Source organism: Lytechinus pictus, chromosome 16 (genome assembly GCF_037042905.1).
Source record: "Lytechinus pictus isolate F3 Inbred chromosome 16, Lp3.0, whole genome shotgun sequence".
Classification (NCBI taxonomy): domain Eukaryota; kingdom Metazoa; phylum Echinodermata; class Echinoidea; order Temnopleuroida; family Toxopneustidae; genus Lytechinus; species Lytechinus pictus.
Window position 1 is genome coordinate 7190827 of NC_087260.1, and position 26794 is coordinate 7217620.

The 26794-nt window shown below is 35.8% G+C and overlaps 1 protein-coding gene across 2 annotated transcripts; it reads left to right on the plus strand.

Moving 5' to 3' along the window:
- The first annotated feature begins 210 nt into the window (after window positions 1–210).
- On the plus strand, window positions 211–24878 carry LOC129279255 (mitochondrial intermediate peptidase-like). Of its 2 annotated transcripts, XR_010296022.1 has the most exons (17): window positions 211–399; window positions 2944–3117; window positions 4590–4678; window positions 6155–6305; window positions 8175–8357; window positions 9741–9946; window positions 10502–10562; window positions 11237–11289; window positions 11678–11831; window positions 14092–14255; window positions 15482–15521; window positions 15731–15773; window positions 16543–16688; window positions 17871–18065; window positions 19922–20117; window positions 21343–24534; window positions 24700–24878. XR_010296022.1 is itself a non-coding variant. In XM_064111096.1 (16 exons), the coding sequence occupies exons 1-16, from the start codon at window positions 244–246 to the stop codon at window positions 21408–21410; spliced, it is 2079 nt and encodes a 692-aa protein (XP_063967166.1). In that variant the 5' UTR covers window positions 211–243; the 3' UTR covers window positions 21411–24878. The 2 variants fall into 2 exon arrangements, 1 of the variants encoding a protein (XP_063967166.1); XM_064111096.1 differs by having other exon boundaries at window positions 21343–24878.
- Window positions 24879–26794: the final 1916 nt, after the last annotated feature.

The window sequence follows — 26794 nt, forward strand, 5'->3', positions numbered from 1 at the left end:
CTTCATCTGGTGTATATTTGTAGTGTTGGCAAGTATGGCAAGCCTTGCTGCTTAACTCAATCACCCAATCTGATATCACTCAGTGATGACACGTGTCAGTCTCGTGTATTTCATTGTTTTGATTGTGTCTTGACTGCCAAGCTCACCTACTAGACGGAAATTTCAATCCACTTAAGTCACATAGTATTATTAATGTTTTTCTTTGCAGAAGAGTATGTTTGTGAATCCAAAGTGAAGGAGGGAATGGCATCTTTACGACGGAATGTCGTTGATTGCGTGAAAAGACGGCTCTTATCTTCAAGATGGAACCAGATGAGGAAAGTAACTACTTGGTCTCCTCTGGGGGCCGCTTTCAACGCCAAGACCAATCGAAAATTTGCCAGGTTCGGCAAGAATGTTGTAAGTAACCTCAGTCAAAGACTCCTTCAGTTCGTGTCATTTTATAAGAAATGTATTCTCCCTATATTTGTAAACAAACTACCTATGCAATATGATTTCAGCAAGCTTCAGTGGAATAGGCACAAAGTTCTTACAACATTATGTTTGTGGCTTGTTAAGTCTAGATCAGCAAAAAAAAAATCATAGTCAATCCACTATCGGTGTCATTTCATTTCATTTCATTATGTTTGTGGCTTGTTAAGTCTAGATCAGCAAAAAACAAATCATAGTCAATCCACTATTATTGGTGTCATTTTACCTTGATTAACATTGCTCTGGTTACAAACAAACTTTCAAACAAATCTAATATTCAAGTAGGAAGCTAGATTTTAATTGGTCACCCAGATGGAGGTAGATCAACTCTGATTATCAGGTATAGATTACTAAATGGACCAGGGGCCCGTTTCATAAAGGACTTGCAACTGTTGTACATGTAACTTTGCCATTATCATGATTATGGCCACTACCATGGAAACCTTGATTCTCATTGGCTGCTGAGCCCTGTTACCATGGTAGTTGCCATTATGGCAAAGTTACAACAGTTGCAAGTCCTTTATGAAACGGGCCCCAGGCCCACATTAGCTTGATCTGGGGTCCATTTCATATTACAATACCAAATTTGTAATTAACAGTGTAAAGCTACTGAAATTTGTCAATTTGATTGGCTGATATTAAAGGAGAATGAAACTCTTGGAGCAAGTTAGCTTTTGTGAAAGCAGAAAAATCAAAGAATAAGATCAACAAAACTTTGAGTAAAATAGGACTAGCAATAAAAGAGTTATGAGCATTTGAATGTCGAGATCACTAATGCTATGGAGATCCTCCCATTGGCAATGTGACCAAGATCTGTGATGTCACACACGTACAACTCTCCCATTTGGACACTGAAAATATACCCCAAAACATCTCTTTTTGCTCATTCTAATCATATGACAAACGATTCATCAATGATATAATGTTGTGAAACCTCTGTACTTGTCATCTCATAAAGAGAACACCTCACCTTGTGGTAGACTCTATAAAAGTGAGAATATAAGTGAAATAAGTACTAAAGTAATGAGGGAGTTGTACGTGTGTGATATCACAGATCTTGGTCGCATTGCCGTTGGGAGGATCTACATGGCACTAGCGATCTCAATATTCGAATGCTCATAACTTTCTTATTATTCATTCAATCTTCCTCAAACTTTCAACAATATGTTTCTTTGATTTTTCTCTTTGATATGGATTCAGCTGGTTTCAAGGGTTTCATTCTCCTTTAAACTTGTTATAGAAATACTAGTAGTGTATTTGTTATTATAACAAGTCTTTTTGAAATGTGACCCAAGTGTCTATTGCAGAAAATGTTACATTCAAATATACTGTACATGCTGCTCCTCAAATCAAATGCAATTTGATTTCCCTATACTTAGAAGCACATATATAGGACTTGCAATTGATTTTAGGATTGCATTTAATTACAAATCTTTCTGCTAATTCCCCAGGATGGTGTTTCATAAAGCTGATCGTGAGTTAAAAATGACCCTTTCTTGTTTGCTATTAAAGGCAGACTATCAGTTATTTTCATTCCTATCCTTCAAAGTTTAAACATAATCTTATATTAAAGATTAATACCCGTTGTGGTTACGATCTCAAAATTAGCTTGAATAGAATCCAATAAAATGACCACCCAAGTGTTTGTATGTATAGATAAGAAATATGTTCCAATCGGCTCGGCAACAAAATGTGTAATTGCTGAGAAATTAGCAAAATAAGCACGGGATTCCATAAGATGTTGGGTATTTATCCAAGCAATATTAATACACTGTCCCACATATACCTTTTTGTCTTAGTTATTGTCAGAATTATCGGTTTTCAGCTAAGATTTGGTGATTTCACAAAGATGAGATGAATTCAATGTACCAGATCTAGATCTATGATAATATGGTGGTAATTAACTAGATTTAAAAAGCTTTGTCATGAAATAATATAATATCTAAGCAATATTAATACACTGTCCCACATATACCTTTTTGTCTTAGTTATCGTCAGAATTATCGGTTTTCAGCTAAGATTTGGTGATTTCACAAAGATGAGATGAATTCATTGTACCAGATCTAGATCTATGATAATATGGTGGTAATTAACTAGATTTAAAAAGCTTTGTCATGAAATAATTGTTTGCTGCAATTACTCTCCTTTACCTTTGAAATTCTCATTGTTAACAAGCATTTGACTGCAAAAATTTGTAATTTTTTCCAGCCAATTCCCATTGGCTGAAAAGAGTGAGACAGTGAAATTTCTGGGTATTCACTGAGCACAAGAAAAGGACACGGCTTGTGCATTTGCTCATTTGTAAGTTATGGACTAAACAAGATGATAGATTTGCAATTGGACCTAATTCAGTATAAATAATCTATGAGCATGATGATTGGTATAGATAACTAGAAAGCTTTTTATCAACTTTGAAAACTATTAATTATTATTTTATCGAGTCCAATGCACTTTATATCTCCCTTTATGCAGGGACTCTTTGGAATGCCTGAACTAACCAGACCAGAGGGTTTTCTAGAAGCACAGGAGAAGTCTTTGGCTGAAGTCAAAGACCTTTTAAATGAGGTCATCCACACCCAACCCTGCCCAGAGGTCGTTGTACTCTTTGATAAACTCTCAGATGCACTGTGTAGAGTGGCTGATCTAGTAAGTGCAATAGCACATTCATAAAAGTGTCCTAAACTGAAACCTGGGGGGTGTTTCACAAAGATTTAAGTATGACTTAAGTCGCACTTAAATGCCGATGCGTACATGATATGCAACTCGCGATCTTATTGATAGATACGCATTAGTGCGCGTCCTCATGACACGATCTGACCATTGCGGTCAAGCCTTTCATACCGTACGCAACTCGGTATTCAAGTGCGACTCTAAGTCATACTTAAATCTTTGTGAAACACCCCCCTGGTTTTTGTTTGTCAAGCAGCGAGATTCTGCACCAACAGCTGTACGAGAGAAGATGGTTTTGTGACAGGCACCGTAGGATTTAGGTTGGGCTACACGTAAAAGTAGAACCAAACGAAGGCTTTGCATGATTTTTAAGATGGTGAATGGACTAGTCTCAATTCCTATTCAGGACTATGTCCAACTGAATGAAAGATCTACAAGACACAACCCCCTCTCTCAAAATTCAAACAGATCTGTTATAAACAAGTGCCTTCCAGGATTCTTTCTTTGTATCAGCCATACTCAACTGGAATAAAATCCCTGCGGATTAATTAAATTAATTATCCTTTGACCCTTTCAAAAACAAATTACATTTCAATTAATACTTTGAGCCACTCCACACGGAGTGTGCTCTTCAACTACAAGTCCATGCGATGTGATGTGCTAATCCTGGTATTTTGCCGAGTCAATGATACATATTGTCATACAAATACCAACTGTAGCTCAATTCTTTGAGCAGTTGATGCTTAATTCATCATCATTTGGGTTCTTGGAAATATTAAAAGTGCTTGAGAACAGTGTAGTTAGTACTTTGTTTGAGCTTTAATCCTTAATTTACAGGGGGAGGGGAAATTGAAGTTGCTGTCATTGTTTCTGCAACACAAAAAAAAATCAATGTTTTCATAACATTATGTATTTGAAACCTAGTTGAACAATGTTGTTGTCTCTCGCTGTTCATAGTTAGGAATGATTTGATTTGATTGCAATTCTTTATAAATTGGCCCCTCTCATTGTGCGTAATGAATTGTTATTTATTTGTGACATATGGAGGGAATATCGACCGTTGCATCTAACCCTTTTTGCGCTGATGTTGCAATCTTGCACATTCGTACAATTGAATTCAACAATTGAATAATTAGTTTTCTCCCCTACAAAATAGATAAGCTAATAAAAGGCAATAGTTCTTGGATATCATTTATATGATGATAATAAGGGTCCATGGTGCAATATGGAAATCTTGAATTAAAGAAAATAACATTGAAACAAGAAAGAAAATAACATTGAAACAAGACAGAAAATAACATTGAAACAAGACAGAAAATAAAATTGAAACAATTGTCATTATTATTCCCCCAAAATTAATTCAGTGTGCAAAGAGTTAAGTAGTTTCCATTCCAATATGAGACCACATCTAGTGATACGGAGCAATTTATTTTCCTTTCACTTTTCAGTCTGATTTTGTTAGGATTGCCCACCCAGATGAGAAGTTCCGCAAAGCTGCTGAGAATGCGTGTATGGCCGTCAGTGCAACAGTAGAGGTGTAAGTTGAATGAACGTCCAATTGGGCTCCCAGACTGCAGAACCGAATTCCCTTATACCCAGTCTTTTCCTGTTATTAAATCATTATTGAAGACGCTGAAATAGTGATGATAATATATATAGCACGGTTTACATGAATATTCTCTCTTGCGCTTCATACTTGGTATTAATGAATAATTAATTGAGAGTGAGAGGCACTTACTGAATTGATGTCTGTCCGAGATGCCCTGTTGTACAGTAACTCCATGGTAGCTTCTTGCCTGTTAGCTGCTGCATGCGTTGACCTCCACTTTTGGGCACTTGACTCTCTGGACACAGAAATCTCAACTGACCTTGACACTGATTCTTGGTCATCGGGGGTATATATTTGGGGGTACTGCGGGCGTGCCGTGCGTAATGTTTACTCATGCACGGAGGTGAGTGCAGGGCTATTAATCGTTAAGCCCAGGCGACATTGTTTGACGACCCTTTATGCAACAATAGGTGGTTTCAGACCGCCTCGAAGTTCGCCAGTTCCAGGTATTCTCTGATCGGGAAATTTACCCCGATCAGAAAATACCAGGTATTTTGGCGATGTGAAAGCAAACTACGCGTAATATCCCCGAAAGAAAATACCCGATAAATAGTAGGTACTTGGCGAAATTACGAGAACTTTCGCGGGGATTTTTCCAAGGTCGTGGGTATTTTGGCGGTCTGAAAGCAAATTACGGGAACTTTTAGCCCAGCGTGTCGTTGGGTGCGGCGCCGTGGATGGCTGCTGGGCTAGTGATTTTGAATCTCGCGCCTTACTTGCTTATCAGACCATACTGCGCATGCTCGTAACTTCAGGAACTACTTCAGGAACTTATCCCGAAGGGTATGTTTCAGGGCGGTGTGAATGCAGGAATAATTAATGGGTATTTTTCAGCCTAAGAAAGTTCTCGTAATTTAACGGGGATTCTTGTGATCGAGGCGGTTTGAAACCACCTAGTATCATATTTTTACTCCAGTTGTAGCTAAGCTCCATGTAGGCACTAAAGCATTCAAGGAATAATCCTACCAGGTATCCATTCACCTCGCCTGGATCATGTGCAGTCAGGATAGCAGGCATTCTCCCTACTAAAATCGGAATTCTGATTTTTTTAATAATTTTTTTTTCAGATAATTTTTTTGTTTTTTTGTTACGTGAAATCCTTTGCCAAAGAACATTCTCATGCCGTTTTTTACTGCTTTTTTAAGTCGAATGATAAAACTATCATACAGACTCACCTTGAAAATCACTTTCGATTTCTTTACTAGGGCGCCTCAGGCTTCGGCGGTGACTTAGCAACCCTTGGCTATTTTTCAGAGGGGGATATCATGCCTGGGAAAGATACATTTCTTTTGCTGAAAGAAATTAACACCTAAATTAGTCATTGAACCCATTCCCTCTGATTAAATGGTAAGAGCCATCTGCATGACATCAATCAGTTGTGAATTTGGGCCCTGTTTTTTTTAGGTTGAACACAAACGTGGAGCTGCACCGATCATTACGACGTCTTCTTGATGATCAGGCTGTGATGTCATCGATGGATGAAGAATCCCAGAGGGTTGCTCAACTCTTTATGTTTGACTTTGAGCAGAGTGGAATACACCTTGAAGAAAGCACTGTAAGTTGGGTTTAACCCTATGGAATGTAATAGCCTTTGTGATAATAAAAATAATTGTACATTTGTATTGCGCAATTTCTATACTCAACTGCGCATTACAATACATAGAAGGTAAATAGTTAACAAAATGAATACACAAAAGGACGATTAAGTTCTAATTACTGGAAAAGGAAAGCCTACTATCCAATTTTCAAAGAAATTTCATTAGCATTTGATATGAACATTCCATCCAATAAAGCCTGAAGGATCAAAGATCCGAAAAGTTGTCCGAATTTTTTTTTATATTAAAATGAAAATTCCTGTCAATTTTGAGCTTTGTTTTAGAAATGATAAGAAATTCAATTTCAAATAGTAATGACATTATCAGCTGTGAAGGCAGAATTCTGATTTTGATATTCCTAGCATTTTACCAAATTTGATTAAATCGTTTTACATCTTTTAACTTTTATATTTAAATCAAATGCTATTTGTTCAAAAGTTGTTCCTAGTCAGATTGTTTCAGTCAGTGGAAGAGCCGTGGTGTAGTGGTTCTGACTCTCGCCTTGTAAACAGAGGGTCGTGTGTTCGAATCCCACCGCGGTCTAGCGTCCTTTGGCAAGGCGTTAATCCACACTTTGCCACTCTCGACCCAGGTGCTAAATGGGTACCCGGTAGGATGCGAAAGATATTGTATGTTTGATTTTGCCAGCGCCATAATGAGGCTGCGATGAATGCAAGGAATGCTCCCCAGGGAGTGGAAATTGTGCACTTTTCGTGCGGGATTGAAATGAATCCAATGACCGGGGTAATAATATGCTGTAACGCGCTTTGAGCCATTCTGGGAAAAGCGCTCTATAAAAATTGGCTATTATTATTATTATTATTGTTTAACCCTAAAAGAGCCGGGTTATTTGGAACCGTCCCGCAGCTGGGGGGGGGGGGGGTGGCGGACTCTGCCCCTCAGAGATCTCGGCATTCGATTACGCAAGCGCCGCGAAAATTTGCACAGTGGTAGTGTGCAACAAAATCTACAAGGCTGTATGGTTATTTTTTTTAGCTAATTAGATTTTTATTTAAAGAATTAATTATGCTAATTTATGCATAAAATAAAACATTTGCTCTAATCAGTGACCCTCTCACGTCCCTGCTCTAATCAATTATTATACTGCCCCAAAACTGCTATTTTTTTTATTCACAGACTCTTTGTAGGATCCCGATCAAATGTACTTAAAAAAAAATTGGTATCGCAATTGTTTCTTATGTATTTTACTGTTTTTTTTTATTTCTTGTGTGTTTCTTTGTTTTTTAACTTTTTAAAAAAATTGTTTTCCAATGGAAATTGTTGCAGACTTAATTCTGATCATTAACAAGACAGAATGAAGTTTAATCGGTAAAAGTAGAAATAATGATACTTTTATGAATTTTGGTTAAATACATGTACCCATTGTGCATTGGATTTGTACATGAATTCACGTTTTTAGAGCAGTTTGGGGTCTGACATGCACTTACATAATGTTGCGTAATTTCATAACCGCGTACCTGGGCATCGCAAATTTGTTCTCAAAATTTGTGCGAGATTTAAAAGTAAAAAGTCAGCGAGCGGCGTGATTGAAAAATTTTGCGCGGCGGATTTATCAGGAAAAATGTAGAGGGGGTTGGCGGAATCCGCCGCCCTCCTCCCCCCGTCCTTTTAGGGTTAATGTATGGTAGGATCTACACAGCTTCAACTATGTACAGTACAGTGTGTCACAGAAAAAAACATTCTATTTTCAGGTATATATATATATATATATATCCCAATTAGCAAATATATTTTAGTTCAAATTGTAAGATTGTATTGGAATGTCGTCTATAGTACTAGCAATTTTATATTTCTTTCTTTATTTTCAGAGGAGAAAGTTTGTGAGTTTGAACGAGGAGCTTCTAATGCTTGGTAGTCACTTTCTTCACAACACTCAGATAGGTCACAGCGTGTCTAAGGATATGATTCCTCCGCACATGCAACATTGTTTTACTGTCGACGGCAGCAACTTAACGATCAACTCGCTGTACAGCGATAGTCCTAATGATCTCGTGAGTTGCTTTCTTTTCTTCTCAATGTCTCTCGTTGTACTCTCAGCAGATGTGAGAATCTTGGCTGTTTTCTTAGTTTTATTATTCTATTGAAATTATATCTCTGTCTTCCTTTTTATTTTCTCTCTGCATTTTAAGGCCCGAATTCACAAAGTTGGTTTTGAAAACCCACGGTTGAATCCATGGCTTATGCAGATTTCCTGTATAAATTACGCTTAATTTAGCGCGTATCGGGCGCGTGTATAAAACATGTCCAATGCTGATGTGCGCTTTTGTCACAGTGCGCCAAATTGACGCCTGTTACCACGGTTAGATACGCTATTTTATTCATGAATCCACTGTTTGAAGAGTGGACTCATTATTCAAAACGGTGGACTCATGAATAAAATAGCGTGGATAACCACGGCAACAGGCGTAGATTTGGCGCACTGTGACGAAAGCGCTCATCGGCATTGGACATTTTTTAATATACGCGGTAAATAAGTGTAATTTATACAGGAAATCTGCATAAATCATGGGTTCAACCGATGGTTTTAAAAACCACCTTTGTGAATTCGCGCCAAAATGTCTCAAATTTTGAAACATCATTCATTCATCACCCACCCATAGTGCTATTTGCAGTTAATCAAAATCAGAGTTATCCTCTATCTATAATACTTTTCAAACAAGAATGTCAGAGGAGTCGTAATGTTTTTATTCATATTTGTATTATGTTTATGATTATGATTAGGTCCCCTGTTATTGTTTGTTATATACCGGTATATAATAATAATAATTATAACAATATGGTCCATTTATATAGCACAGCTACTATAATTGCATACACTCTACTGCGCTTGATACTTGGTATCATATTATTACCCTGGCTGTAGCTGAGCCGCCTTACAGGCGCTAAAGCATTCAAGGAATCAATAATCCTACCGGGTACCCATTCACCTCACCTGGGTCAAGTGCAGCACAGTGTGAATAAATTTCTTGCTGAAGGAAAACACGCCATGGCTAGGATTCGAACTCACCACCCTCTGTTTGAAAGGCGAGACTCAGAACCACTAGAACACGACGCACCTACTTATGTGAATAAACCAAATCTAGATCTATGATGTGTATGTGTGTGTGTGTGTATTTGAGTTTTTACAGACGTGTATCAATCAAACATGATTATCTACGTCTGAGACTGACCTTAACCGTCACCATCCGAATGACGTGACCAGGGTTCGAACCTCTGAATCAAGTTGTAACTTCCCCACGCAGCTTGGATTACAGGCGTATGCCATTTAATGATGATGTGGTAACAATTAACCTTGATTTTAAAAGAATTTCTCATTAAATCAGTTCCTTTGCAATTACTTTCCTTTAGCTTAAATGTTATTATTTTATTCACAGGTCCGGGAAGCATCGTATAAGATCTTCCTCCATCCAAACAAAGACCAGTCTGAGATCCTAGATCGACTATTAGCTGGACGCCACGAGCTTGCCAACCTGGTTGAATTCCCTACCTGGGCTCATCGGGCCCTGAGGGGTACGATGGCGGGTAGTCCAGAGAATGTCATGTCTTTCCTTACCTCAACATCAGAGAAGCTTTTTGACAGGTTTGTTCACTTGGGAGTGCATGATTATTTAATAACAGCATATTTTATCATTCATTCGGTGAAAGAAAGAGACTCCTCGTTGAATAGAGCATCGTTCTTTCACCTCATGCAAAATCTCGCACCATCGCACTCATGCCTATTCACTATTTGTATATTATATGTATGATGCCACAATAGTTGGCAATTGCAGGAGGCATGTTTTTTTTAGTTGTCTGTCCAGTCCAACTCATCTTCGAGGTCAAAGGTCACAGAGTTCATTATATACCCCCCAAATTTTTTTTGTCATTTTCTCCCAATAACTTTGGAATGGTTTGGGGGTCCAACTTCAAACTCTGATTATGTATGCAAATGAGAGTGACAATGAGCCAATCATATTTAAAGGTCACAGAAATCATTATTTGTATAAATGTACTTTAGAAGTTAAGTTTTATCATATATATTCTTAGCCTACCAATGGCTTAGGCATAAATTTTGAATTTGTGGAGATGAGTAATCATCTAGTTTCTTCATATTCCTCTATTTATACCAATTTATATTTCTTCCAAATGACTGCAGGGTTGAAAAGGAGCTGGATGAATTGAGAAGAGTTAAAGCCAAGAACAATCTTTCTTCGGCAGTAAGTTTTCTGAGTGCCAATAAAGAGAGAAAGAAAAAAAATACTATATTATTGAAACTGAAATTTCTTGATTTCTTGTTTTTAATTCCTTGTCAATTTCATGATTTTTTAAAAATAATTATTTCCAATTTGGCTTGTAAATTGATTATTTTCTTGTTTTTAGAATCTTTTTAAATTGCATGATTTCTTTTTTTTTTATCCTTGTAAATATTTGTTGTCTATAATCCATTAACATAAATTCCATTATTTCTTGTTTTTTAAATATTTATGAATTTCATATTTTGTTTAAAACTCCTCATAAATGTTCATGATTTCTTGCTTTTATTTTATCATAATTATATCCAATGATGCATTCATACAAAGTTGTGTATACGGTGTCATAAGAACCACTGTTTTGACATTCATCATCAGGAACGTTTGTTCAGTAGTTTAGGTCCAGTTATAGTGACCTGCGATCTTAATAGATGTTAGGAACTGTTAGTTTTTCCTGCATGATGTGTACAGTAGTTCGTATGTGATAACAGAAAGGTGTTTTATAAGGTTGTTTGTTAAGTTTTTAGTTGATTATTTAGACTGGTTATTATTTACTGGCTATTTCCTCCCCATGGGAAATATCTTGACATCCCTATTTTGACAAATGGTATAATCCTTGCAATCCCTTTTATCATGTGCAGGACATATTTGCCTGGGATCCACCATTTTACATGGGGTTGACGAGAAGTGAGAGGTAAGTAAACATTGAGATGGGTAAATTGCCACTTTATTGTCATATATTACTATTATTTCTTGTCATTTACAAAATTAAAAATGATTTTTATTTTCTTTACATGATTAAAAACAAATAAAAGATAAGTTTGTGGGATCTTCAATTCCCTCATTTGCATTTTGATCATGATGTGTATGCAACCATTACTATATGTATGTTGTGAAAATCAGTGAAGATCTGAAATATGACAATATCTTTATTCCACATACAACTTTTATTAAATTCTCAGTGCTATACTTGTTTGAGTTTTCTCTTTTGATTCATATTCCTTGCTAAAAAATTACCTCTATTGTATTTATTATTTCAATTTAATCCAGTTTCAAATTTAATATTCTGTTTTTATTTTTAGATATGCAATCAGTCCCTCCGACTACACACCCTACTTCTCCCTCGGAGCATGCATGGAAGGTCTCCAAGTCCTAATGGATAAACTCTACAATATAGAACTTGAGAACGTTCCACCGGACAATGGGGAGGTCTGGTATCAGGATGTGCTGAAACTGGTGAGATTTTGATAAGTTTATTTCTTCTTGTTTATATAGCACTGAACACTTAAAGGAGAATGAAACTCTTGGAGCAAGTTAGCTTTTGTGAAAGCAGAAAAATCAAAGAATAAGATCAACAAAAGTTTGAGTAAAATAGGACTAGCAATAGAAGAGTTATGAGCATTTGAATGTCGAGATCACTAATGCTATGGAGATCCTCCCATTGGCAATGCGACCAAGATCTATGATGTCACAGATGAACAACTCTCCCCTTTTGGACACTGAAAATATACCCCAAAACATCTCTTTTTGCTCATTCTAATCGTATGACAAAGGATTCATCAATGATATAATGTTGTGAAACCTCTGTACTTGTCCTCTCATAAAGAGAACACCTCACCTTGTGATAGACTCTATAAAAGTGAGAATATAAGTGAAATAAGTACTAAAGTAATGAGGGAGTTGTACGTGTGTGACATCACAGATCTTGGTCGCATTGCCAATTGGAGGATCTACATGGCATTAGTGATCTCAATATTCGAATGCTCATAACTTTCTTATTATTCATTCAATCTTCCTCAAACTTTCAACAATATGTTTCTTTGATTTTTCTCTTTGATATGGATTCAGCTGGTTTCAAGGGTTTCATTCTCCTTAACTCTATCAGAAGTCTGTAAGTGCTCTACAGTTATGCAGCATACTAACCCTGGCTTAAGCAGAGCAGCTGTTGTGCATTCTGTGTTTGAAGGAATAAATTCCTGCCAGGTAGCCATTTCTCTCACCTGGGTTGAGTGCAGCATATTGTGCATCCATTTATTGCTGAAGGAAATTACGCCTTGGCTGGGATTTGAACCCACGTCCCTCCGTTTCAAAGTTCGGTGACTAATTCACTGGGCTCCAGCGTTCAATGCGTATGCAAAATATTTTGCATGGCGTAGCTGCTACCTGATGTGACAAGTTATTATTTGTTAAAACAATATGACGGGAAAACAACACGGTATTAAAAATAACTAATTCGGGGCAAAAAGAAAAAAAAATAGAAGGGGCAAAAGAGCTACATATAGTAAGGACTACATATGTAAACAATGCAAGCTATTCAAGAAAAGAAATTGTCTTGATCTAAATTTGAAATATAGTATTGTCAGGGATTACATTGTGGCCTGTAGATTGCTCAAAATATTTGTTCATTAGCATTGCATGGCTAATTTTGGAGATACAGAATAATTTGCTCTTTCAAGGGTTCACAGCAGCTCTGCCATAGTGTTTACTTACAAAGAAATCAAATAATCCATGTTCCGAGGTCCAGTTTACCTCGGGCTAAATTCTAACTCGGAGCTAAAATTATGGGATGCTGAAAATGTATAAAAAAATCCATTGTGCGTCTCCTATGTTTTTTTCCCCCATGTTTTGAAAGAATAGAGCTCCAGATGTGCTGAGAAATATAACCTTTACTGTTAGAGACTATTATCCATATTGGCCATCCATAGTTAAACCACAATTTTGAATGACTTTAATTCAAATTTTTAGTTAGGAATTCAGGCTAAAGGGCGGCTATTCTGGAATCAGTCATTATAATGATTAGACAAATGGCCGTGGACCAAGTGAATGTATAAAGCTTTTGACTTATTGTCCATCCACCATTTATTGATATGTGTTTTATGGAGATGAGGGATCCAACAAATGATATGTTCTTCAAAGCAGATACGAACCAATAGCGCCATCTCGAGTCCTGAACTACTCATACCTGGCCAGTTTCCTGGCCCATAATGCTAGTGTAGTCTAGTATTATAGACCCACTTGAATGATAACATCACTTAAACATGTTAATTAACCTTCATGTACTCAATACATTTATACCGCAATAATGATGTTTTCCTCTCAAAACATTTTAGTTTCTCTATACAAATACAATTATAGGTCAATTTATTCTCTGTAGTATTAGTAGATATCTGAAAACGTATATTTTAAGACTATGAATTTATAACACACAGTCAATGAGAGACCACACACAGTTCACTCCTCCTTTAACATTGAGATTCAAGATTCCATATTTACAGGCACATTTAGATTATTAAAAATGGTGTATTGTTATTTCACAATTGAACACTGCAAAAGAGTATCAAAAGACATGTCGTACAAGCAAGATGTCAACATGATAGAGAGAAGGTCAGAACAGAAATAGAAGCAGGAAGGGGAGGAGGAAGAGGAGGGGGTAAACAATCAGTATTCCATATAACTCCCTAGCCACCGTTATTATTTTATTTTTATGGTATTGTAGGAGGTAAAGCATCGTAAGGAGGGGTTGCTGGGATACATCTACTGTGATTTCTTCCAAAGACCCGGCAAGCCGCACCAAGATTGTCACTTCACGATACGTGGCGGAAGGTTACTTGATGACAACTCATACCAATTGCCAAAGATCGTACTCGCTTGCAGTCTACCGTAAGTATTTATCTTCTAACTCTGTGCTTGGAATAAGCTGCAAGAAAGTTTTGAATATGATGATGATGGTGATGATGATGATGATGGTGATGATGATGATGATGATGATGGTGATGATGATGATGATGATGATGGTGGTGGTGATGATGATGATGATGAATGATGGTGATGATGATGATGATGATGATGAGGATGATAATGATATAAATAATGATGTTGATGATGATATTGATGAGGGTGATGCTATTGATGGTGATGATGATAATGTTGATGGTGCTGATGGTGATGATGATGATGATGACGGTGATGATGATGATGATGAATATGAATATGAATATGATGATGATGATGATGATGATGATGATGATGATGATGATATTGGTGATGGTGATGATGATAATGATGATTCAGATGATAATGATGATTTAGATGATTTAGATGTTGATGATGAACAGACTTTTTAAAAGTGCCTTTTAGTCATTAAAAGTTTCCTTCTTCTTATGTACTGTTAAAATTTGGAACCAATTTGATATCAGGATCTGTTGTAATAAAAACAAACCTAGCTGTATTTAGAGAGGCCCCACTGCCATTCATCCGCACGATGCAGCCTCCTGTTGGGTCTCTTATGCTGTAAGCGAAGAGACATATTTTACTTGAACGGTGCACACTCACTTTTACATTGTGTAAGTGAATTTTTTATTACTTCACCGTGGCACCTCACTCTGATACACAAAGGCCCGTATTATGAAGTCAGGTTTAACTTAGACCACGGTCTAACTCTGTGCTAAAATTACTGGGAGCCAAAATTTCTTTTGCTTTCATAATGAAGAAAAACACTTTAAAATACTTCAGTTATCATTCCCAGACAATTGTGAACAATTTGAGTGTCCAATAAGTTAATAAATTGGATGTGTAGTGTTAGTGATTTGTGCCCCATTTAGCTCTCCATACTTAAACCAAAACTTTAAACCAGGGTTTAATTTAAACCCGAGTTTGAAGCTGCTGAGAGGGGTTATTCTCCAAGTTTTATGGTCGAGACCAAATTTCCCCTGGGATAAAATGAAGCAAAGCTGTAATGACAAAGTTTGAGTATGATGATGATGATGATTTTGTGTAGTTCCATTCATGAGTGAAAAACATTTATAGGTACTGGTATGCACATAAACTTTGATTGTTCATTCTTTTTTTTAAACCACCGATTCCTTCGAAACACATATACTTCACAGATCGTCAAGACCAGGAACCCTTCCATTGCTAACACATGGGGTGAGTACTAACTATACAGTTACACACAATACTGCTGTTTAAATGTACTTTAAAATGTTTTATTGTTCACCAGTTACAATTGCATCTTAATATTTGTATTTAAGATGTGTCATGAAATACCCAAATTGTGTTATGAAATACACAAATTGTAGTATATGTTGTTAAAAAGTAATTCATTCTGTTTTTCCTCCTGTTTGTCATTTCTACAGATGATGGAAAATCTGTTTCATGAATTTGGTCATGCAATCCACTGTGAGTATCATTTTATGGTTATTGATTTATTATCATGTTCAACTCGATCAATCTTTTATGGCCTTATCTTAGCATTTATTTGTATATTCATGTACTTCCTAAATGAAACTGTTTACGAAAAGCAAAGTTCCTACTTGTTCTGGGGCCCGTTGCATAAATTTTACTTTGTAATCCAATAGTATCTTCCATAGAATTCTTGAATTTGATTGGCTGTTGAGCGTTGTTGCCATGGTAGTTAACATTGGTTGGCAAAGGTACTATAATGGTAACTTTGTACAAGTATGCAGTTGTTCATCGGCAAGACATGCATCTACAATTGCCAATCTATTCAGTGTATTTGGAGACAGGTTCTTATTTGAATACACATCATTATCCTCCTCCCCTCCTCCTTCCTCCTCCTCCCATCCTCCCCCTCCCAGCACCACACAATCATTATCATCATCATCATCATCATCACCATAATCATCACCATCATCATCACCATTACCATCATCATCATTATCATCGTCATCATCATCATCATCATCATCATCATCACCATCATCATCACCATCATCATCACCATCATCATCACCATTACCATCATCATCATCATCATTATCACCATCATCATCATCATCACCATTACCATCATCATCACCATTACCATCATCATCATTATCATCATCATCATCATTATCATCATCACCACCACCACCACCACCATCATCACCATCATCATCACTATTATTATTCTAATGATGCAATCAAATTCATTCTTCCATTCCAGCCATGCTTGGAAGGACACGATACCAACACGTAACGGGGACAAGATGCTCCACAGATTTTGCCGAGGTCCCTTCCATCTTGATGGAGTACTTTGCAAATGACTACAGAGTATTGCGAGAGTTTGCCAGACACCATCGAACAGATGAGGTATTCTTATTGCATGTTTGTTTAGCTTGATTGGTAAAGAATGATTCGATTTAGTATCTTCGATACTGTATAAATAGAACTCTGATCAGTCTTAAAGAAAATATATTGCTTTGTTCAAAAATTCAGTAATGTAAATTAGACTAGAGTGTCATCTTAAATTCTTATTTTGCAAAAGTGTCGTGGCTGTTAAGTCTTTTTGTCAACAGCTAAAATTCAAATGTTTAACTTTTTCATATCTAGCATCTGTGGTTGGTAATGTTTTTTTTTTGCTTGAAAATAGCATTTTGAGCATTTACATGTACTTTACAAATTTAGTGATTGTTTGACAGCTACAAGCAAAGATTATTTCCTGAAATTTTCAGCACAGTCCATACCTTAGTAGCAGTTAAAAAAAAGAAAAAAGTATGCCAATATTTTATCGATGTCATTTCAGGTAATTAATGCCAGAAAATGCTTTCCTGTTTTATATCCTCCACATAGGCCCATATTCTGAAGTCAGGTTTAACTTAGACCATGGCCTAGCTCTGTGCTAAAATTATGGGAAGCCAAACACTCAAAAATTCTGCCTGTTTTGTATATTTCTTGTATTTTCTATTTTGTTTTCCCTTTGCTTTCATAATGAAGAAAATATTCCAGTCATCATTCTGAAACAGTTATAAATGATTTGAGCATCATAAGAGTTAATAAATTGAACATGTGGTAAATAGAGATTTATGTGCCAATTGACTCTCCATCGCTAAACCACAACTTTAAGCTGGGGTATTATTTAAACCCAGGTTCAGAATACGGGCAATAGTATCTGGTTTAGGGCTACCCATTCATATAATCTAGTGAGAAATTGGAACAAAAACATGTCTAGAAGAAGGAAACTTAGCCACTGCTTTGAAAACCTGGGCCCCATCTTACAAAGAGTTGCAATCGATCCGATCAATCACAACTATGGACGGCCAGCAATATCAACATCTATTATGCATGTTTGTTCACAATATTTTTAAACTATGATGTATGTTCAAACACTCACTGTTTTCTTGAAAATTCACTGTGCTTCTGTTTGTTTACAAAGGACATTGTGCAAATTTCCTGTAGAAAAAATTATGACACTGATGGATTTCCATAGAGTTACGATTGATTGGATCAATTGTAACTCTTTGTAAGACGGGGCCCTGTTTTATTCTGTCGTAGACCCTTCCGGAGGAGATGATCAACCGCTTGTGTCAGTCCAAGAAGTTTGGATCTGCGTATGAGATGCAGACCCAGGTCTTCTACTCTATCTTGGACCAGGTCTACCATGGGAACCACCCGTTAGACAAGCCTACTGTGGATATCTTACAAGAGATCCAGAAACAACACTCTAGCATTCCTTATGTTCCCGGCACTGTAAGTCATTGGATATAGAGTACCGAAGTGTGACGTCAATTTTGTATTTCAGCATTTTTGATACCATATTTTGGTGGAGCATTATGAAATACCTCCACTACTTAACTTTTAGAACCAGGTGAATAATACATTGACTTCAATAGGGCTGATTATGTATTCATGAGGTCATATCTCAGGCCCCCATGGACCGATTCGCACCAAATTTTGGTAGTGGTGGTATTTCATCATGCTCTACCAAAATATGGTATCGAAAATGCTGAAACACGAAAGAGGTTTTTTGTGACGTCACCTCGGTACTCTATACAAATTATTATGGATTAAACCTTGGGTCAGGAGGGGGTGTTTATATAGCAAGATAAGTTACATATAACATTAAGATAAATACAGGAACTTATCCCATCCACCATCATTGAGTGGAACCACCCGAATGACACTGTTATCATCTCGCCATCAACAAATAATAAAAATCCACTCTTTTCAGATTGGAATTCAAATATGCAAAGTTTAATCATTTTGTCAAAATATGATCAGGGTTGCAGGAATTTGAGGTCATTTGATATTGGAATTCTTATATGCAAAGTTCATTATTGTGTCAAAATTTGATTCGGTTTTGCTGGAATTTGAGATTGGAATTCTTATATGCAAAGTTCATTATTTTGTCAAAATTTGATTCGGTTTTGCAGGAATTCGAGGTCATTTGAGATTGGAATTCTTATATGCAAAGTTCATTATTTTGTCAAAATTTGATTCGGTTTTGCAGGAATTTGAGGTCATTTGAGATTGGAATTCTTATATGCAAAGTTCATTATTTTGTGAAAATTTGAATATGGTTGGAGGAATTTCTTTCCTTTGTTGAAACAGGAAATATTAATGGTATCTCATTACAAGAACAGACATCTGTTTCATTAATGATGTTAATAGTTATGAGCAATGTGATTAGCAACTTTATGAATGGCTAATGACCGTTTCTTAGGAGCTAAATTAATACCAATGAGAAAGGGTCACCAATCATTTAAGGAAAATGAAACCTTTGAAACAAGATAGCTTGTGTTAAAACATAAAAATCAAAGAAACAGATCAAGAAAAGTTTGAGAAAAATTGACTAAATAATAAGAAAGTTATGAGCATTGGAAGTTTAGATCATTATCATGATGTAAATCCTCCAGTTGGCAATGCGACAAAGATGTGTGATGTCACATGTGAACAACTTTCCCATTACTTTCTATATATTACACTTAAAATGCCTCTTTTATCATATCTAACAGTAGATCATGTATTCTTTCTTTAGGAGGGCATGTAATACAGATTTCTAAAGAATACATTATAGATAAAGAGTTTGTATTGACATGAAAAAGAGCCAAAAAAATACATTTTAGGGGTATTTTATAGTCCATCACAGGGAAAGTTGTTCATATGTGACATCACACATCTTGTCGCATTGCCAATGGGAGGATCTCCATAGCATTAGTGATCGCAATATTCAAATGCTCATAACTTTCTCATTATTTGTCCGATGTTTCTCAAACTTTCTTTGATCCTATTTGATTATTCTCTTTTCACACAAGCCCACTTTTTCCAAGGTTTCATTCCCCTTTAAAGTATTTTGTATAGTCATTTGAACTTATGAAAATCTTTATAAGAGGGCGTCCTAGCCACCAGCATTTGTATCTTACAAACAAGAATGGCAACAATATGAAGAAAAAAACCCACAGCAATCATGATCCTATAATTTATACTGCGCTTAAGACATACATTCTGTGTATTTAAATAATTACAGATTTATTATTACCCTGGCCATCAGATTCAGTACATTGGTAATTTTCTTTTTTTTTCCCCTTCTTTTTTGATGTGAATAGGCTTGGCATCTTCGGTTTGGTCACTTGGTAGGCTATGGTGCTAAGTATTACTCCTACCTATATTCCAGGGCAGTAGCATCCCAGGTATGGCATAGATGCTTTGCTGCCGATCCTCTCAGCCGAGAGACGGGGGAAAAATACAGAAGAGAGATGCTGTCTCACGGTGGAGGGAAAGAACCAGCTCTCATGGTTGAGAGTAAGTTCATTAGATTAGGAAATCATTCAATATTGTCTCATGATTTGGATACAAATTTTACCTCCATTTTGATTAATTAATAGACGTTTTTTCATTGATTTTCCCATTTCTTTGATTTTATTTTCATTTATTTCATCCCATTTTCTTTGATTTGTTTTTATCCATTTTCATTAATTAGTTTTTTCTTATGCCCACATGATCAAAAACACAGTTCAGTCTGTGTGTGACCTGCCACCCTAAAGCCAACAATAAGTCACCAAAACTTAACTTTGATATTTTCATTGAACTTTAAAAAACACATCCTAAGCTTTAAAAAGATACGTAACTTCTCGAAATTGATCAACAATAACCCACACAAGTACTTGATTGACTGTAGAAGAAATTCAGTGAAAGTTAAAAAAAAATACACTTTTGGGTCCACTCAAGCATTTACTGAGAAACGTTCAAGCAGTCTGGACATAATGAAGAAGAAGAGTGACTCTTTCAGATACACTAATTTTCAAATTTTTACTTTTTGAAGACCAAATTTTTGTTCTAACTATTACCATGGAACATTCCCTGCCGACTTATTGTTGGTGTTTGGGTGGCTAGTCACATGTTGTTATTTTTTTCATTTTCATTAATTTATTTTCATCAATTTTCAAGTATGGTAATTACCTAAATGAGTTGAACCAAGTGGTGATTCGACCAAATTTTCGTACGTGAAATTGCTAATAAACCAAATAATTTAGAGACAGTTTTGGAATTAGACAACAAATATTAGACCAAGTAGCAATAAAACTCTTGGTCCAGTGTAATAAAAGGTATTAGTAATGTCAACTTGACTAGTTACGTTAGGTAGCTACTAGCATATTAAGTTATTGGAATATAATTTTATGTTATACTACTTTTCTTTTTTTTTATAACACTTTGAATTCTATTTTATAAAACTTTTTGGGGGACCTATCAAAAGGGCAGTTTGTTCCTGGCTGCAACTTGCTTTGCAAAGTCATCCTCTTCTGTATTGCTCTTTATGTTGTAATATGATCATTTTTTTTTAGTATCTGAGTTTGCTATAGCAATACTTATGTATATTCATTGCGAAGTGAAATAAAACTGAATTTAATGATTCCACCTGATTCCGCCAAATAAAAATTTCTGATAGCATTTAAGCATTTTCTAAAGCTACGGGTTCATCAATGCTTTATTATTTTGTTATGTTTTTCTTATCTCTCTTTATTTTCAGATATGATAGGCAAACGGTTTTCATCTGAAGAACTAGTTGATGCCTTGATTGATGAGACTAAATCATGATGAAGCCATTGCTGCAAGACCTTCTCCTAAGACAATCTGCCAGGATAGATCAAAGGCTCTTTCTACACCATTATTTCTTCTTGGGAGACAAAACTTTGTTTCACAAAAAAATGTTTTGCTCTGATCCCCATCGTTGCAATTGTGCGCAATTAATAGAAAAAACAGGATTTTCAAATTTGAATTTGTGTTAATTTCTTTTCCAAATAAAAAAGAAGAAATACAACATGATCGCTGAATTACAATGCAACTTTTTTTGTGATCGGCCTCAAGACAGTGAAGAAATATTTCTACAATAATTCTGTATCCAAACTTACCAAAGTGATAGTCTTTCCTTTGGCATTGTGACGTAATGGCTTCCTTTCTGAAGGAAAGACTGACGATCTTGAACTGAAATCACATAGACTATCTACGGTAGCTATTTTCACTAAAATTTGAGAGGTGAGGTTTATCGACTTATCGGTGATATATGGATTGCAATAAAAGAATTTCGAATGGATAATTAAAATCTTGTTTGGTCAGCCTGGTCATTGGCTGCAATATAAAACTGCTTTGCAGAGCTATACCAAATAGAAGGCAAAAGTATTTATTTGTTAAGAAGAGGTACATGTAGGCCTATATATTTGTGTGTATGTGATACGCATTGTATTTACAGAATGCCTTAAATTTAGAATCTTAAGGTTTTTCAAAAGGAAAATGCCAGTTTGTGGTATTAAAAGTTTTTATTTTGAAATCTTTTAAACTGTTTAATATTACCAACTTGCTTATTCTCTCTACATTTAAATTAATCAAACTGATACTATGCTATGGAAGCTTTTACTAAATTTCAAATTTTTGTAATATTTCTGACATTACTGGTAAACTTCCTACTGTTTTGTTCTAAAAAAGTTCACAGTGCAAATTAATCAAACTTAAACTATGCTTTGGAAGCTTTTATTAAATTGCCATTTCTATTTATTTCTGACATTACCGGTAAACTTCCTACCTTTTTGTTCTAAAAAAGTTCAAAGTGCAAATTAATCAAACTGAAACTATGCTTTGGAAGCTTTTACTAAATTGCCAATTTTTTAAATTTATGACATTAAACTTCCTTCCGTTTTGTTCTAAAAAATTTCACAATGCAAATTAATCAAACTGAAAGTATGCTTTAGATGATTTTATTATATTGCCAATTTTTTTTTAATTTCTGACCTTACCGGTAAACTTCCTACCTTTTTGTTCTAAAAAAGTTCACAGTGCAAATTAATCAGTAGGCACAGACAATACTTCTCACTTTAACCATCATAAAGGAAACATGTGGATTTTGTCAATGCATTATTTACTTACACATAATGTTCTGCCCGTCATACAAGCCCTTTTGACTAGTGTGATGAAAAATTAAACACTAAATGTTACTTGGTATAGATTGTGCTTGTACCAAGCTAAGGGCGGCTTCCCCATGTCTTCTCAATTGCCTGTCGCTTAGGCTCTGAAAAAAGTCTAGTATGTGTACCTGCTCTCTGTATGGAAGGGTATACAATACATGGTCTATGTGTCTCTGGGTTTGGTATTTATAAACCTGAATTAGTCTGGGCCCCGTCTTACAAAGAGTTACAATTGATCCGATCAATCTCAAGTATATGGAAATCCATCAATGTCATAATTTTTCTTTTGGAAACTTGTTCAATGTCCTTTGAAAACAAAGAGAAGCATACTGAATTTTCAAGAAAACAGTGAATGTATGAATATACATCATTTCTAGAATATATTTTGAACAAACATGTATTTTAGATGTTGATGTTGCTGGCTTTCCAGAGTTGTGAACTTGTGATTGATCCGATCAATTGTAACTCTTTGTAAGACGGGCCCCAGATGTAATAAATTTACATTATTGACCAACCTCTGACTTAATCCCTCCCAAAACGCAATGATTTTTAATCAACATTATCTAGTTTGCTATTCAGACTGCTACAGCATATTTCAACACTGACAACAAAAATAGTGTAACCTCATCAACTGATCATTTGATGGTCCTGATGACCTTGTTTTGAGTTTTCCTACTGTTGGATAGTATGAGTTTTGGTCAATGCAGAATATTTTGCAAATGTTTTTTACATTTTTTTTTTTACATAGTCCAATTGATGGTTCTATTTCATCTGTTTCACTTAAAAAAAATCATTTTTGCAAAGTAAGGTTTGCAAACTTGATTTTATACAGAACAGTGGGTCTCAAGTTACATGCTCAGTATCTATTGACTGCGATGGTGATGTTACTTCTAATGATGATGTTGATGATAATGATGATGATGTTGGTGGTGATGATGCCGTTGCTGATGATGATGCTGATGATGCTGATATGATGCTGGTAACCTAGGTTACCATATATTAATATAAACTTTTATGTAACGGACCCTATCCATACAGTAGGTTTCCTACTGAATATAGAAATTTAATTATCACAGCATACCTTGTGTTTGACACACAACATCTTCCTGTTTATTAATAAATGATTAAAGATGAATGAAAGTAGTTGCAGTAAACACTGATTTCACGAGAAAGTCTGTAAAACCAAGGAGAGTGATATCTCCTTGGTAAAACCAGGCTTAATTGTCATTATATCATCGAGGATCTAGATCTGGTACAGTTACAGAAACTGAACTTTGTGAAATCTTGAAATCTACGCTTAAAAATGTTCACACTGAAGATCACCAACACAGATAAGCGCACGTGGGACAGTGTATTATTATTGATTTGAATGTTGGTCCGAATCTTGACCCGAATTGTGCTTGTTTGCTAATTTCTCAGCAATTACACAATTTCTTCCAGAATCCTTTGGCACATATTTTTTATTTATACAAACAGACACTTTGGTGGTCATTTCTTTGGATTCTGTACGAACTCATTTTGAAATCGTTACCACAACTGGCAGAGATGCCTGTCTTTAGTAGGCTTTTGCCTGATTTTAGGCCCAAACAACTTCTCATTTTATGCTCTTTTTGGGGGGGCCTCATATTGTACAAGGGCTATATGTTCAGTTGGGTGTTGTTCATAAGTTACAAGAGACTTTACCAATGACTGGTGATCCCTTCTGATCATCGCCAATGAAAATTTGGTGCACATAATTTACCACAAGAAAAAGGTCACCAATCGTAAGTAAAGTCACTCGTTACTCAGGAACAGCTTTATGAAACACCCACCCATTTCATAAAGCTGTTCTTAAGTTAAGAGCGACTTTAAGAATGACTGGTGATCCTTTCTTACGCGCTAAAATATCGCCTATGAATATACCATTTACCACAAGAAAGGATCACCAGTCGTTCTTAAAGTCGCTCTTAACTTACGAACAGCTTTATGAAACACCCACCTGGATTCTTTGCAGGACCATTGAGTAAATCTGACAGGCATCCTTGCTGACATCTTGAATATTTGTTCTGTGGAATATGAAAATATTTTTGACATGTACACCAATAAATGAAGCAATATATTCATTTAATCCTTGACTGATCTTGACCTTTGCATGTTGCTGTCTGCCTGATCAAAGGGGAAGTTCATCCTGACAATAATTTGGTTTTGATAGAAATAGATATTTAATAAAAAAATATTGAAGGTTTGATGAAAATCCATCTCAGAATAAGAGAGTTATGATTTTTTTAATATCTGTTTTTAATTTGTCCATCATACGTGAGTCATAATATAAATTCCATAAATTCAAATTTTTGAATGAAACATGATAAATGAAATATTTTCTTAAAATAGAACAAGGTATAAAATAATGTTTCTGATGATTTATCCCCTGCAAAAAAAAATCACTTCCAATTTTTTTAGAAAATTGCATTTTAAAAAATCACATTACATATAGAGGAGTTGATTGTCTGTTATGTCAGGAAATCAAAACTTAAAAATAACTTTAATTCTTTAATGGATTTTCATCAAACCTTCACCAATATTTATCTCAATTTTTGTCTCAATTTTTTATTTAACTCTAACTTCTACTTAGAGATGATATTTCTATTTTATAGAAAAGATATATTAGAAGAAATCGAGAAAAGAGAAATTATCCAAATTCAATTTTGTCTGTGTCCTATTCCCCTGGGTTTGGGGGCCGTGGGGGGGGGGGGGGTGGTGGTCTTAGTATACAGAGGGTGTAATGAGGGGTTCATAGTCTTCATAGGGTATGGTATATCTCAAGTAGCGGGGGAAATAGAGAAAAGAGGTTAGAGAGATAAAGAAACAATAGTTCTCTAGACTGATCTAGCCCCTGGGAGTTGAGAATAGCACGTTCCCTACACGCTGTAGTAGGAAACTATCAAACCTCCCTGATAAACCCGGATCCACCCTAAAAATGCAGCAAATTTGTTTGTTTCTTTTATAATCAATCTCTCTTTAATTTCTTAAATGATAATAATATCAGAAGGCCTATAGATCTACATGTGATATACATTTCTTCAATATGTTTCATATACTGCTATTTCCAATTTCTGTATATAATTTATTTTATGGTCCAGGAAGTGATGAAGGGAGTCTCTTGTAATGATCTTCCCAAAACACACTTGAGGACAGTAATGTGTATGTGTTTCAATTTTTGGGGATGAGATCTTTTTTGACATTTGAAGTAAAATTGTAAAATTGACTTGGAATTTTTGAGGACGTTCGTGTGTCTGGCGCAGATCGAGTGTGCGTAGCTAGTTAATGGACGCACGTGCATAAAACTTTTCTTCGAGGTTTTTTTTTCCTTCAAACTTAATTCCGTGCGTGGATACCATAGCTGGCGCAACATTGCAGTATTGGACTCTATTTGGAACTGGAATTTCTGGAGAAAGTTGCTCTTGAGGAATGTTATAATGGCTGAGGAGTTGGCAGACCCCGAGGTTCGGGTATTGGAAAGTTTAAGGATCAATATTGGTAAGTTTGCGAAATTGTCGTTTTGAGAATGATTTATAATATCGCAGGTATGAGTGCCATGTCAGTTTGTGAATAAGGGAATCACAATGAATAGTGTGCGTAAATTGCTCCGCAACTTCGCCCAACACTTCCCCGTGTGTGCCACAGACCCGTGTCGCTCAGTGGCATGTACACGGGTAAATTACAGAAACTGCTAGCGAAGCGTTCACTCACGGCCACGGTGGTCCGATGGCGTTGGGACGGTTTAATGTTGGCTTGTTCTGCATTGTTATGATTGGGTTGTGTATGGTGTAGGATCATTGAGAATGTGGGAGAATGGTGCTGGTGCTAGTTTTTGCCTAGCATGCCAAGGCTTACAAAATTTAGGTTTCAAATGTATTCATTCTTTTACTTTGTAAAGTTTGTGTGAATAAGGAAGTGAGGACTTCTAAAATAAGGGAGCTCAGCTCCAGCTGAATATGATTTTGTTAATTTTTTGTTAATATATTTTTGAATATTTTTTTTTTA

What these genes read in the sequence shown, in the direction of transcription:
- LOC129279255 (XM_064111096.1), top strand. Translation starts at nt 244, where the DNA reads ATGGCATCTTTACGACGGAATGTCGTTGATTGCGTGAAAAGACGGCTC. An exon ending in TACACCTTGAAGAAAGCACT is followed by an intron (nt 6,306 to 8,174) that starts GTAAGTTGGGTT and finishes CTTTATTTTCAG; the next exon opens with AGGAGAAAGTTTGTGAGTTT. An exon ending in GTACTCGCTTGCAGTCTACC is followed by an intron (nt 14,256 to 15,481) that starts GTAAGTATTTAT and finishes TATACTTCACAG; the next exon opens with ATCGTCAAGACCAGGAACCC.